Here is a 14,984-nt window from a genome sequence, read left to right as displayed (position 1 = left end):
ATGCTTTCATTCAAATTAACTAAAACATGATTTCAAAGTCTAAATAACTGAAAACGAATCTTAGAACCTCAAAATATCCCTCCATCTCCATCTCCATCGTTTTTTTCAACCTTGCCCCCTCTCTCCATCATCTTATTCAACCTTTCCAGTTGCAGAATTTTGGTCATGTTTTCTACAACGACGAAATTATAAGAAGAAGAAGTATGAATCAATTCATACTCACCAAAAAAAACTGAATCATGAGTGTCAACGGTGACAATAAAAAAATAAAAAAAAAAACTAATGTTGGGAACCAAGGAATAGGAACCTCAAAAATCTAAAATATGTTTGGCTAAAAAGCATAGGGAATTCAGAAACAAATATAAAGAGGTAAGAGAGTGTGATGGAGATAGAAGGAAGGTGACTGAACCTAATATAACACCCTGAGCGTCTATCTCTTCTGGCTCCCTTCTCCAGTGTTCTTTCTCTTAGGGTTTCTTTCTATGTTTCAAATATTTGTTTCTTTTTTGGAGTTTCTTGGGCGAGATGAAGGGAAAAATGAGGTGACAGTATAATTCATATATGTGGATCCACTGAAAAAAAAATAGAGAGACTTTGCATCTGCCTCCTTGTGTATAGAAAATGTCAATTTAAGGACAAATTATCGTTTCTATGATCAATTTGCCCTTATTCTTTTTTTTGGGTAATTTTTTCAAGACCCCCTAAGGTTTAGTTTAGGTCATTTTTAGTCCCAAAAAATTGAAACTTGTATTTGTCTCTCCTGTATTATAGAAAAAGTCAATTTAAGGACAAATTATCACTTTTATGACCAATTTGCCCCTTTTTTTTAATTAAAAATTTTTACATGTAGACCCCCATCTGCCATGAAACTCGTGACCCCCTTCTAGTCCAAAAATTATAAAAAAAATCCTAAAATTCAAATAAATATTAACATGTGATCAAAATACCCTTATATGTTAAAATGACTCGAGTACCCCTTAGCTTAAACCCTATTTGCAAAGATTAACCTTAAATGGAGATGTGTGTTCGCTCCTTGGTTGAGTTGAGCAAATAGGAAATGAAGAAGATGGGTGAAGGGGAAATCTGGTCACGTGCTGCACTATACATTATCAGGAAAGTATACTAGTTTAATGGGGTCTCCATTCCAATGCATTCTACTCTCTTCTACAATGATCTCAGCTTCAAATGAAACAGAACACATAAAGTGAATTCTACAACTATGGCTTCAAGAATCAACCAGTGGATCATGTAAACACACCTTTGTAAATAATTTAAGCCTGAATGGAAAAAAAAATGCTTCTCTTTATTAAATTATATATCGTTTTCTCAAATTGTTTATTACACATTAGAAATATATAATTAAAAGTGATAATGGCTCTCAATGAATTCACAGAGTCTGTTCTGCTCTTCTGTTACTGTTATGTACATATATGCTTAAAAAAAGTTATAATACCTATGGGTGAATTCCCCAGAGCCTGCTCTTCTCTTCTGTTAGTATTGCATGATCACCAACTAATCTTGATGAGTCTGGTACAAGTTTAGGTCGGCATGAGTATCCTTATATCGCTGACTTAGATATGTTTTACATCTCACAGGAGGAAACCTGACACAACAGAGCAGTGAATATATATACTTTGTACAAACTAGGCAATCAATTGATCTTTCTATCCATGATAGATCCTTTAAATGCTTCATCAATAAGTAAAGATAATGCTTCTGAGAACATGAGCAATGTGACATGAGGGCCATGGGCAATGAGCAGGAAACAATTATAGGGTAGTTCCTGAAAATAGGCAACACAAGAGCTCTGCAGCAACCCCACCCCACCACCCAAGAACCCCCCCCCCCCCCCCCAATACCTCTGAGAGGTGGGTTACACATCTCAACACTTGTGATAATGGCTTGTTGGGTTTTGCTCAAATGTGGTCCCATTAAATCCATGTTTTGAAAATCCAAGATAGTGTTATCATCACCATTATAAGAGTCAGAACAGGTTATGAAAATACCAGTGGTGGAGTTCCAAGACTAGAAAAAAGAATCATTTGGGTCCGTGTGACACAGACTTAATGCAAAAAATAGATGACAATGACCTGATTCCAGATACATCTTCAGTAGCAGATTGTTAGATCAGAACAGGATCAATATCCAATCCAATACCTAAATTGATCCTCAATACATATCAAATTTATACTGGCATGGATATCCACGGTTCACTATTCCAACCTTTACATGTTAATACATAAGAATTTCAAGATGCAGACCTGACCCCCATATCCTGGCTAAAATTCTATTTGTGCATGATTCCAAGAACGAAGAAAGAATTAGGTAGATGGATATTTATCAACCTCAGAACCAGATCAACCCTATGGACCAGCCAATACTTATCTAGATGTCGTTGCTCCATTTTAGGGAAGAAGATACGCATCTTTAAGATTGATAACTTTTTAATGCATTGTTGCTAGAGGTGCATGTTCAGCAAGGTGCCACAGTGTTGTGAACCATGTTCAGCTGGTCGCATTGCTAGAGAGGAGGGATGACCAATAGTGAAGGAAAGATGGCACAACATATCTGGGGAGTTTGGCAGATTGAAGGAGTTGGATATCCAACACACTCAGTTCAATGCTAAACAGAGATTCTTGAATGTTTAAGGAGTGGTACTTGACATCAACTGGATTCTACAGAGTGACCACTAGAGAAAGTTTAATGTCAATCAAGTTTGCTGAGAAACTCGACTTGCAAATGGTTTTTTCTCAGCGCACAATGAAGACATATTGCCAAAAACTATTGGCTGCTTGCCATCAACAGAGCTGCATCAAATGTCGGCTACATGTGGCTCACTGTTCCTACGTCATTATTTTTCAGTTTTAATGGGTTACGTGCATACTTAAAAAAAGAGAGAAAAACTGGGAAACGAAGAGTTCCGAGAGGAAATCCCAAGAAGAGATTCTTGATTCCATTCTGATCATCATATTGTTAATGCTTTGTAGGTATGCAGAGAGTTCATCTTAAGCGCTGAAAAGGAAAAAGGACATGATGTGGAGAACAAAGCAAGAGAATCGTAAGAAGACTCAAGAGAGATCCAAGACTTCAATGAATGATTGATTGAAGCTCTTCTATTTTAAGAACAGAGATTAAGTAGAAGCAGCAAGTAAACTGTTTTGTGCTAACCTATCTATTGTGCTTTCTTTCATAATAAATTAATAATTAAAGCCAGACTGTAGGTAAGGTGTTTGATAAAATACCTTGGTTGGTGTTGTGCTTTAATGGGAGCATATGTATATGTCAAACTCAAACATGTTACATCTTCTAAGCTATCACCTAGCTGCTTGATACTGGGTCAGTTTCTCCTCTGTAATGGGTGCTATATGAATCTAGGGGTGGGTTCTCCTTATAATCAGTGCTACTAAATTGAGGGTTGGTGCTCCTGATAGTGGGTGCTACTTAAGTGTATGGTGCATTATACCTACACTGAATTTGGTTTGTAGCCCAAATATCCATTTGCAATGTCTACTTAGTCACACTAATGAACAACGCCATCTTGTCTACCGGATGCTTTTTGTGATTTGTGATCTGTGATGGTTGTTTGACTGTATGTCTGTTCATGTGAAAAGCTTTTGGGACCTTGCATCACTGAATCAAATTCCAACACCCCCCTCCAAACAAAAAAAAAAAATTTTTTTCGACAGCACAATCATTGTATTACTCCTAATGCAAAATAATTTCTATGTTCAGTGAGCTCCATCCTCGGCCCAGATCAGCATTACTTCAGAATACAGATCCCCATGGATATAAACTTATAATAGATTTTGTTTTCTTTGTATTCTAGTCATGATTATGTGTTCATGCAGCAACTTACTTGGGTGGGTTCATTTCTGATTTGCAAGAAGGTAAGCACTCTACAAGACATTCGTGGCTAGGCTCCACAAAGAATGCAATCTGCCCCCAAGAAGAAAGAGATGAGGTTAGTTACCATGGGGAAAAAATGTCCTTTACATTGATGTTCACGATGTATATAATGACATACAAAAATAGTGGGAAAATGTAATAAGAAAACAAAGGCTTTAAGAGAAATTACAATAATATAAGGAAGAAACAAATGCTTGTATGTGAAAATAAAATTAATATTTTTACCAAAAAAAAAAAAGAAAAGAAAATTAATATTTCTCCCTACTACCCACTTAGTATTTTACCCAAATTGTGTTGAGAAAAGGTATCGTGATGAAGAATTTCTCAAATATTAGACTAAGAGCATCAACCTTTGATTTCCAAGCTTGATTTCACCAAGTGAAGAATTAATTTGAAAAGAAATTAAGAAGCTGTTGTCCATGACCATGTGTAGACGGAAAGAAAAATCCTCTAGACCTTTTATACCAAATAAAAGGTTGAGACTAAAAGCTTAATTTTAGATTTGGAAAGTCCAAAATAGATTTCTAGTTTCTTTACTTTTTCAGCCACTTATTTGGTATATATGTGCACTGTTGTGCACAGCAGACAGTGCACAGCAGAGGATGTTTTTCCATGTGTACACATCTGCTATAAAGTTTTTTTTTCCGATGTATTCTTTTTTTCCTTTTCTTTTTTTTTTTTGGGGGGGGGGGGGGGATGAGGGTGGGATGTGAGGGAAGGGAGGGAGGGAGGCTCAGCTCTCCCTTCACTTCTCATGCTTATAATATTAATATTGCATAATTCTAGGGCTATCATAAGGTTGTGGGTTCAAAACTTGAAGATAGCCCATCCACAAAGTGGCAAGACTGCGCACATTTCCTCCTAGACACTGCAATAACAGGAGCATCATTCACTGGATCCTGTCCTCTCTTTTTTTCTTTTCTTTTTTCTTCTTCTTCTTCTTTTTCTTCTTTTTTATTTTTTTATTTTTTTAATTTTTTAATTTTTTTATTATTATTATTTTTTTTTATAACATATCTATGGCTACACTTACCAAAAGGTGATCTGTTAACATCAGGACCAACCAGTGAATGGGCTCATCTATGAGATTTTATGCTAATGGTCAGTGTTTCATTCCACCTGCTATACATAGTGTTCTAGATCTATATTGATTCTTCTTGCACCAGCAGCATGCACAGATCCCTCACATGAGAGGTGCACTGTAACTAGTGGTCAGAGGGTATTCTTGTTAGTTTATACTGGATTTCAGGAGCTCAGTGTCCCAGCCTCTCCTGACCCCACCCAACCATATGAGAGGCCCCTCATGAAATGAAAACCCTGTCCCAACAAGTAAGCACCAAAAATATCACACTACCATCCAATAATGTTCAAATCAGCCCCAGTCAAATAATAGGTCTAGAAATGGCCATTAGACTGTAGCCAATAGCAAGTCAGTAATGTCCTGCTTGCAAATTTCAGAGATCTGAGAGTTACAGAAACTTCAGCAGCACCATAGAAAATGAATATATTCTCAACAAGGTGAAAAGTGCATCTAATGCATTTAAAATGCAACAGAATGAAGCCATAGGTCTAGATAGTATAGAACATTCAAAAGGGCATAAAACGCCTTACAGAATGTCTCTCTTGACCATTCCCCAGTACTCGATGCAATGTGGACCTGGAATAAAACAGAACCATGGATTACAAAAATTCTCAATTATGTGAATCAAAAGTACAAGAACTAGTTTGCATGCTTCAATATCCCTTAAAACACTAACCTTCTATCTGACAGAAAAGAATAGCACCTCAAAAGAGAGAAAAAAAATTGTTCTACTATTAGGAAGATTTTAACATGTAAATTATATGAAGCATTGATTTGAAGCAAGTGACTCATCCCAAAGATATCTGGTGGAAAATGTTTCACCCTGAACAAAAAAGAAAGTACTTCTAATTGACAAGGTGGGAAAATCTGAAGGAGCTTATTTCTCAGCATGCCAAATCCTCTATTTTTTTAAGGCTAAAAGAATGAGTCTTCATTCTTCCACAAGAAATTGAGAATTTTATCCATTCAATTTTAATACTATAAATTCATAGTCTCCCCCCACTCTCTTTTCTGCATGTTTTTTTATTCTAACGGTTGCTTTTTAACTCCTGAAATTTCCAGTTATGGAAGATTGCTTTTAAACTCCTGAAACTTCCAGTTCTGAAAGGTTTTTGTCTCAACCACACAATTGGCAGCCCCAAGGAACAGAATGTTCACATTCTATCTGAATTAGCCAGGCCTTCAATTCATAATATTGTCATCACTAATTAGGCATACCTGAAAATGCAATTGCTCCAACGCTCCAACATGTCACCAAGATTTACAATAAATGCTCTGAAGTAGGGGGAAAAAAGAAAGAAAAAGGTGAGAGATGTAATAAGAGTGTTACAGAAGAAGTGTTGAGATTGAAGGAAAGCAAAATATTGTCGAAGTTATTCCCCACTAACATGTTTTAGGAGAAAATATTCATATACTTTATATATATATACATATAAAGAACAAATACAGAATATTTTCATAACTAAAGGATAAAATAGGCAACAGCATCTTTACCCAGAAAGCACAATGAAGCCTTTCTATGAAAAAAATGTATCCACAGGGAGATGATCAATAGCAACAAAATTAGCAGAAGTATACAACTGAGAATTTTACATACCTTATCAATCAATGGTTGAGATCTAAATGAGTATACACCATCAACAAATGGTCCACCAATATGCTGTACACCTTACCATAGTTGTTATGGAGTGTTATGTTTCAAGTTGTTGGAGGACCCTGACCACAAGGCAACATCACCTATTCACCTAGGCACCCTGGAAGGAACTATGTGCCTAATGCATAAACCACGAGGTAGAACTCATGGCAAGATCCTAATCTTGGATACAATGACCCACTAGGTCCAAGGAAAACTTTCTAGTCTAATTTTTTCTACACTTACCTTGATATCTCCACAACAACAACAACAACAACAACAATAAGCCTTTTCCCAACTAAATGGGGTCGGCTACATGGATTCTTGCCCTCCAATCGGTTCTGTTCAAGGCCATGCTAGATACAAGGCCTAAGCTATACATATCCTTTCTCACCACTTCTCCTAAGGTTATCTTAGGTCTACCCCTAGCTCTTCTAGTTCCTTCAATATGGATTATATCACTTCTCCGTACAGGAGCATTTATAGGTCTCCGTTGAACGTGGCCGTGCCACCTCAAACGACTTTCTCTAAGCTTATCACTTATAGGAGCAACTCCCAGACCAACTCTAATATGATCGTTTCTTATCTTATCCATCCTAGATAACCTTGATATCTCCACATTATAAAAAAAAAAAGGTTGGTTTTGGAACTCTGGTATTCATATCTATGCTGAAAACTCTAATACGTATGATAATAAATCAATAAATAAAAGAAGTAGATATCTTAAAATCAAATTGTTCAACAGGATTGCCAAAGAGGGTGAGGGAATAATTTGGACAAAAATAATAATCCAGGAGAAGAAACAGTAGGATCTTTGGTGCTCTTATATTTCAGGGGCATAAAAAGAAGAAAAGAATGGATCAGGTTTTGATTTTTAAAACAATCAGGAGATAACATAATGGTTTTTAGAAGAATATGGACCACAATACTGCTGTACCACAGTTCCATGACATTGTAGGTAGAAATGGCTAAGAAGCAAGAGAGAAGAGGGGGGGTCCCTCTACATCAGTCTTCATTGCTCAAGGATTGGTGGGAGAGAAGATAAGCCATAAAGAGCACACAAAAGAAATAAGAATGTTTTTGGAGGAAAAAGTAACAAAAAGTAATGAAGTTATCAGCTAGGAAAAGTAGAAGAGTTCTTAAATATAACACATCAACGGGTTCAGTTATGTGGACCCCGTTTTCCTACTTCAACTTCGTTCATTTCTTAAAGTTAGTGGAACCTATAAGACAGTGAGAAATAAATTCAGTGCTCATTCAACTGAATAAAAAGTAAAGGAGGCATGTGGAGTGGTAAAAAGTCAGCCTGAGCAAAGGGATAAAGAATTCACCCCCGCCCCCCAATTCAAGAACAAGAATGGGATTTCTGATGGTTGGAAAAATTTCAACTTTCTAATGCTAGGGTTTTCCTCAAATCTAAAAGTTCCATAAATCTTAATATGGTAGAACTTCAAAATTCAATAAAATATTTATCCATTTTGATATCTAAAAAGATATTTTCTAGCAAAGAGAATTTGACAGCATCCAAACATATCAAAAAAAGTTTGACCGAAACATCACTCCTTGAATATAAATCAGACTTAGAGCAATCTTGGCTTTGTTGGACAGCTGTTTTTGTGCTCTAGCTAATACAAAAGGTCTCATGTAAAAATAAAATCTTTTGATGAATCAAAATTCTTAGATAAAAATAACAGATCTCTTAAGAGCACTCTAACTGCCGCACTCTAACTGCCTCTACATAAGATTATATTTTCCAAGAACAGTATCAACCAAATGTGAGACTAGGTATTTCAAGACAATGACCACTTCGAAGAACAGTGTAAACTAACTCTATGTTTTGATTATTTAAAGATTCAAAAAACTGGTTCTTCAATTCTGCTACCTTTTAGTTCTATGCTGAAATTAGACGACTCAATGTGACTTAATAACGATTTCCAATGACTGGATCAATGTTTATATCCGATGAGTTTATGTGGCTTAATATTTAATCTTGACAACTTGATATGGCTTACTATTGATTTTTTATTGTATAAAATATATATGCTGCACAACAATAACAAGAAGCAACCTTGTCCCAACTAAATGGATTATTGCCTTCCAATCAGCTATGTTTAAGGCCATACTAGATATAAGACCCAAGCTATGCATATCCTTTCTCAGCACTTCTCTTAATCTCATCTTAGGTCTATCCCTAGCTCTTCTAATTCCTTCAATCTTAGATTGAATCACTTCTCCAGACAGGGGCATTTATAAGCCTCCGTTGAATGTGACCGTGCCACCTCAAACGACTTTCTTGTAACTTCTCACTTATCAGGGCTACTCCTAGACTGGCTCTAACATGATCATTCCTTATCTTATCCCTCCTAGTTTTTCCACTCATCCATCTTAGCATCCTCATTTCAGCCACACTGAGTTTATTTATATGACATACTAATAATGTTAGAAAAGATGAAGCGACAAAATACATAGCTAGAAACCTTGGTTGCCTTGGCAAAACCAAGCGAGTGGCTTGTCACCTACATGCTTAGGCTCCCCTCCACCATCTTGGCTCACCTTGACAACCATGCTTGAATCATACGACAGGCAAATTAAGAAGAAAGAAATCATGTAACATAATGAAAATAGAGATTCAGTAGTTTCTCTGACTAATTACGATTAGTTCCCAAGGAAGCACTAACCCCTTTAGTGGTGGCACATATTCCCATAGTGGTGGGTTTGCATTCCTATCCTTGCATATCTGTGAAGAATTTCAGAAATGAAAAAACTTTGTTGCAGTTATTCATTGGGAAAACTTTGTTTCAGTTATTCATAATATAAAGCTATGTAGCAACACAATTAAAATAAAGCAGTAGTTCTTATTTGATCTTTGATCATACTTGAAGACCTATGACTTCATCTGTTGCCAAGAGAGTGATCAAACCATAATCAGAGTGTGCACCAGCCCCAAATATTCCCTCCGATGGATTGGACACTCTACCTGAAGTATTAAAAAAGAAAAGAAGAAAAGAACTCAATCACAAAAAATATGTTACATCAACAATAAAAGGAAATGGATCCTTATGAATAGAAGAACCTGTAACTTGTCCTAAACCTTCATAGTGTAGCAAGCGTAATGTTGCAATTGGTTTCCCAAGCATTTCTGGTTTATCAAAGAAATCAGCATCCAGATCAAGTGCAAGAGCTATAAGCCTGGCTACTTTCTTTGCCACCTCGCTGGATAAGAAAAAAAAGACATATAAGAAACAACAAATAGAAATTAAATGAGTTTGATGACATTTTATCATAAATATAATCTTTGAGAATTATCAGTGAATCAGGGTTAAAATTTTAAAATTTTGACTTCCACAGAACTTTTTGAGCAAATTTTGAAATGGCCATTTAGGTGGTCAGTACCCAAAATTAAAATGAATACTTAAGATTTAAAATGAACATATTGAAAAGATCAAAGAGGCTATGAGAGTGTACATGGAGGATAAGGTTTTGGAGAGAGAAATGAGGAAGGGATATAAAGTTTAAATTTTGTTGTTGCTTTCGATCTATCTATTGTGAATACTTACTTCCAACAGATAGAAACATTTAATTACCTTCAAAAGTGAACATAGAAGTCAAATAGATTTCTTCCTAACTAGAAGGATTGATGGATTATTGTGCAAGGATTGCAAGGTGATACCAGTGAAAAGCTTAACTGCACAACATAGACTTGTGGTCTTGGATATGTGCCTAACCCCAAAAACTCATAAAAGGCATAAGGTTAACTATCCTAGGATAAGATGGTGGAACTTGAAAGGAGAGTGCTTGAAATCCTTCTCTAATGAAGTAGTCAAACAAGGAAATTGGGATTTTGAGGGGGACACTAATGCGACGTGGAATGATATGGCTATATGTATCAAGAAGGTTGCTAAAGATGTCCTAGGTGAATCCAAAGGAATACTCCATTCTTATAAAGAGGCTTGATGGTGAGATAGTGAGGTTCAAGCTGCCATAGGAATGAGGAAGCTAATTTTAAGACATAACAAATAACTAAGGATGCTTAAGATCTTCGAAGGTAGAGGTTGGCTAGAAATGAAGCAAAGAAAATTAAAGTTAAAATAAGGGATAGGAAGAGTAGACATCTTTACCATGTTAAATGTATTAAAAATGGAGATGGTAAAGTACTAGTATGTGATGAGGACATTAAGAAAAGATGGGAAATCTATTTCTCTCATCTACTGAACGAGCATGCTTCAAGCACCTATAATTCAGATGATTACACCATTCACCAAGGCACCAATTTTCAAACATATATGCGAAGAATTTCGATTTCTGGAGTAAAAGAAGCACTAAGGAGGATGAAACTAAGCAAGGCACAAGGTCCTAATGAAACCCCAATAGAAGTATGGAAAAGCTTAGGAACCCGTGGGCTAGTTTGGTTGACTAAGTTGTTTAATAAGAATATGACCACAGGGAAAATGCCAGATGAATGGAGGAGAAGCATCATGGTTCCATTTTACAAAAATAAAGGAGATATTCAAAGCTGTAATAACTATAGGGGCATTAAACTAATGAGTCATACTATAAAATTATGGGAGAGAGTAATTGAAATCCGTTTGAGATACTTAACCACAATTATAGAGAACCAATTTGGATTTATGCCAGGAAGATCTACAACGGAGGCTATTTACCTAATTAGGAGACTTATGCAAAGGTATATTGATTGTAGGAAAGACCTTCATATGGTATTTATTGACCTAGAAAAAGCTTATGATAGAGTTTCTAGAGCGTTAATTTGGCAAGTACTAGAGAAAACAAGTGTTGCAAATAAATATGTAGACATAGTTAAGGATATGTATGATGGTTCAGTGACAAGTGTAAGAATAATGGGGAGACAAAGTAATGAACTCCCATTACAGTTCGGCTACATCAAGAATCAACTTTAAGCTCATACTTATTTGCACTTGTAATGGATGAATTAACCAAAGACATTCAAGATGAGATCCCTTGGTGTAATGCTTTTTACTTATGATATTGTGTTGATAGATGAGACTTAAATGGGGATTAACACCAAGTTAGAGTCATGGTGAGCAGCTTTGGAATCAAGATGCTTTAAATTAAGTAGAACAAAAACATAACATCTAGTTTGTAACTTTAGTCATGATCGCGCAGATGATGAGGTGGTGAAATTTGACGATAACGAGATTCCTCAAGTGATTCTTTTAAGTACCTACGTTCAATCATAAATAAAAGAAGTGATATAAAGGATGATGTTTCCCAAATAATTAAAATAGGGTGGATGAAGTGGAGAGGTGTGTCCGGGGTCTTGTGTGATTGACGTATTCCATTAAAGCTTAAAGAAAAATTTTATAGAATCGTCGTTCGACCAGCTATGATGTACGGTGCGGAGTGTTGGGCTGTTAAAAAAATCATATAAATAAACTCAGTGCAGCAGAAATGAGGATGCTAAGATGGATGAGTGGCAAAACTAGGAATGATAAGATAAGGAATTATCATATTAAAGTTGGTTTGGGAGTTGCTTCCATAAGTGATAACCTTCGAAAAAGTCGTTTGAGGTGGCATGACCATGTTCAACAAAGACCTATAGATACCCCTGTATGGAGAAGTGATATAATCCAGATTGAAGGAACTAAAAGAGCCAAGGGTCGACCTAAGATAACCATAAGAGAAGTGGTGAAAAAAGATATGCTTAAGCCTTGTATCTAGCATGACCTCAAACAAAACTGATTGAAAGGCAAGAATTCATGTAGTCAACCCCATTTAGTTGCGACAAGACCTATTGTTGTTGTTGTTGTTGTATACTCAAGTTTTAAATGATACCCACTAGTTAAGTCAATGGCAAACTTACAGTGCCTCTTGGTGATATTTCTCCATAGTCTGCCTCCATCCAAGTAATAGATCTTCAAGGAATTAAATATTAGAAATCATCAATATAAAAATTCAAGGTCATTAAAATTCGTCATTCAGCTTGCTTAGCAAGTAAAAGATAAGATATCAATGAAATACGCATGGTAGATAATCTAATCCCACATGAATCCAGGAAACATGAATGGTAGATAATCTAATCCCCTAACTAAACTTAATTTCCCAAAAACAAAAAATCATTTTTGCATACAATGGAGTCAGAAACAAGGATTAAAACTGAACCAACAGTGTATACCTGTATCTGGCCAGATGTTTGGCCCATAAAATGGTTTTTCCACTTCTGGGTCATCCTCAGGCACTGCTATTCCAATATAATATCCTTCTTTATAATCTCCTATCAAATGGAAAAATGAAATGGAAATGAGTAGCCAGGTTCAGTATAACATACAGAAGATGATGATAGAAGAAAACAAAGACTACTGAATAGAAAAGTTATCATTCCAATACTAAGTAAGCAAACCAAGAATAATATAATATTACAGAATCACAGAAGATTGAAGGTCACTGAATTACATGTCCATAGCAGCTCAACCACAGAGGAGGAAATATGTGTATTATTTGTAAAACAACCGAAAACATGCATAATACAACAAGAAGTTGCATTCCATGATGAATGGTCATGTTGCTTTTTTTTTATGCATACTGTATTGTTTTCACCCAAAAGAAAAACCATTAGTTTTTCATATACAGAGAGAAGGGAAAAATCAGCCGTGCAACCTTTTACTTGATTGACAGGATCCAGAAGTTCATCCAGAATTGGGGTATAGCCTCGATGCTTCTCATTCCTCAGAAGCTTCATTTTCGTTTCTATAGGCAGATCAAAAAACCTTTTGCTGTGGGAGAAGACCTCATCCATATAATCCTGGCTGATTCCATGATTAATCACATAGAAAAATCCAGAATCTAGGCATGCCTGATTTATAAAAAAGAAACAGAAGAATAAGCCAGTATATTAAAAAAGAAATATGCTGTGACTGGTAAGCAAACTACAGCGCACTTAACGTTTACTGTCTACCAAATTGCTAAAATTAAACTCCCCCTATATTAGTAATATTCCCCCCTCCCCTATATATAAACTCTTCGGACTCAAAAAAAAAAAAATTGTTAAAATTAAGTTTTCCATCTTCTAAGATGACAAGGGAAATAACACAAAGTACCGACAGGGAAATCTGCAACCATGAGAACTATGAATCTTTTGTGCTGAATTTTAAATTTATCAGCCTTACAAGAAAAATACATACTCTCCATTCTAAAAGGAAGATCATGCAAAACCACTTATTGAAGCCCGCACCAAAAAACAATCTAAAATAGTCGCAGAAATGTTAATATTAGAGAACACCAGAAAGTGAATAATTTTCTTTCTTCCTCTTTTTTTGGGTGGTGGGAGTTCAAATGTTTCCTTCTGTAAGGTTAGCCAACATGATTCTAGTAGACACAATTAGCTGTGGAAGGGGATTTGATAAGATTCAAATCAGTATTTGAACGACTCCTTCTATACCCAGAAACATAGAAAACCAGGACCAAAATCATCTCAGAAGCAAAGGAAACAAGAGTAGAAGATAAAAGTCTAAACAACTGGTCATTCATCATCACTCCAGAGAGCAGAATTATACATGAAATTTTCCGAAGAAAACAACATGCACCAATTGATATAACCAAACCAGATAGCTCTGAATAAAATGAAAACTAAGTTAAGAGAAAAAGAAGAAAGTGGAAGAAATGGGGTAAACGAGATGAACCCAAATTTGCATGTTACCTGTTTGAGTAAAGAAACGGAATTTTGGATGTCAGGGCTGGATAGATCTATACAGTTTAGAACGGAAACGTTGGAAGAGGCGGGAAAAGCTTCACCAGTAGTAGCTCTGCTTGGATTGTGATTGTTGTTCTCCATTTAGGCGGAGCTTTAGCAAATAATTCAGTTGGAAAGCAGTGCGTTAGATTTCGCCGGAGCCTCCACCGGAACTGTTGCAGTTAATGTCGCCGGCGTTAGAGTCGGAGACAATAGAGGGATTGAAATATAGATTTTCTACGTTTCTTTGAAGTTGGTTTGCTTTTCGTGGAGGCGGAGAAAGGGGGTTCTTTTATAAGCGTTCTTATTAAGTGGTTTCGGTCTGACCGATCGTTTAATAGAGTTCGACTTCCGTGCCGTACAATTATTGGGTAGTTTTTTTTTCCAATGCGGTTCTTTTTTTTTTGGTGGTAAAGCTTTTGGTACATGGTAAAAATGAGGATGGGATACGCCATTAAGGTAAAAATATACTTTTGAAAATAGGCGGTTGATAGAAATCTCGAATGATCAGTCTATAACATTAATTGCACAGCATCCAAGCAATTTTACTCGGATGTGAGAATCGATTCGGCCCAATTTTCGATATCAATTCTAACCCCTTGTTGCGACTCTATTACAAACTATTTTTCCTCTTAACATCAATGAATCATTTTAATTTC

At 36.0% G+C, this 14,984-nt stretch overlaps 1 protein-coding gene across 2 annotated transcripts; it reads right to left on the bottom strand.

Moving 5' to 3' along the window:
• Nucleotides 1-1,067: 1,067 nt before the first annotated feature.
• LOC149011353 (azadirone synthase LFS-like) lies at nucleotides 1,068-14,613 on the bottom strand. Of its 2 annotated transcripts, none has more exons than XM_089161154.1 (11): nucleotides 14,293-14,613; nucleotides 13,254-13,449; nucleotides 12,772-12,870; nucleotides 12,460-12,511; nucleotides 9,712-9,833; nucleotides 9,497-9,597; nucleotides 9,299-9,357; nucleotides 6,206-6,262; nucleotides 5,518-5,563; nucleotides 3,857-3,936; nucleotides 1,068-1,603 (listed from the first exon to the last, which is right to left on the bottom strand). In XM_089161154.1, exons 1-11 carry the CDS (start codon nucleotides 14,425-14,427, stop codon nucleotides 1,513-1,515), a joined length of 1,038 nt encoding a protein of 345 aa, XP_089017280.1. In that variant the 5' UTR covers nucleotides 14,428-14,613; the 3' UTR covers nucleotides 1,068-1,512. The 2 variants fall into 2 exon arrangements, with proteins under 2 accessions (XP_089017280.1, XP_089017279.1); XM_089161153.1 differs by having other exon boundaries at nucleotides 1,070-1,603; nucleotides 9,694-9,833.
• Between the last annotated feature and the right edge of the window lie 371 nt (nucleotides 14,614-14,984).

Source organism: Hakea prostrata, chromosome 7, assembly GCF_041222555.1.
Source record: "Hakea prostrata isolate BN-2017 chromosome 7, UWA_Hpros_2, whole genome shotgun sequence".
NCBI classification, from domain to species: Eukaryota; Viridiplantae; Streptophyta; class Magnoliopsida; order Proteales; family Proteaceae; genus Hakea; species Hakea prostrata.
The sequence above is the reverse complement of the archived record's forward strand: the minus strand, read 5'-3'. Positions and strand labels throughout refer to the sequence as shown.

Bases quoted from the DNA above. Each gene is read 5' to 3' on its own strand.
- LOC149011353 (XM_089161153.1), bottom strand. From the start codon at position 14,427: ATGGAGAACAACAATCACAATCCAAGCAGAGCTACTACTGGTGAAGCT. The intron at 12,871-13,253 runs GTTGCACGGCTG...TCCATTTGATAG, and splicing joins TCCTGTCAATCAAGTAAAAG to GAGATTATAAAGAAGGATAT. The intron at 5,564-6,205 runs GTATGCCTAATT...GTTTTATTCCAG, and splicing joins TGGAGCAATTGCATTTTCAG to GTCCACATTGCATCGAGTAC.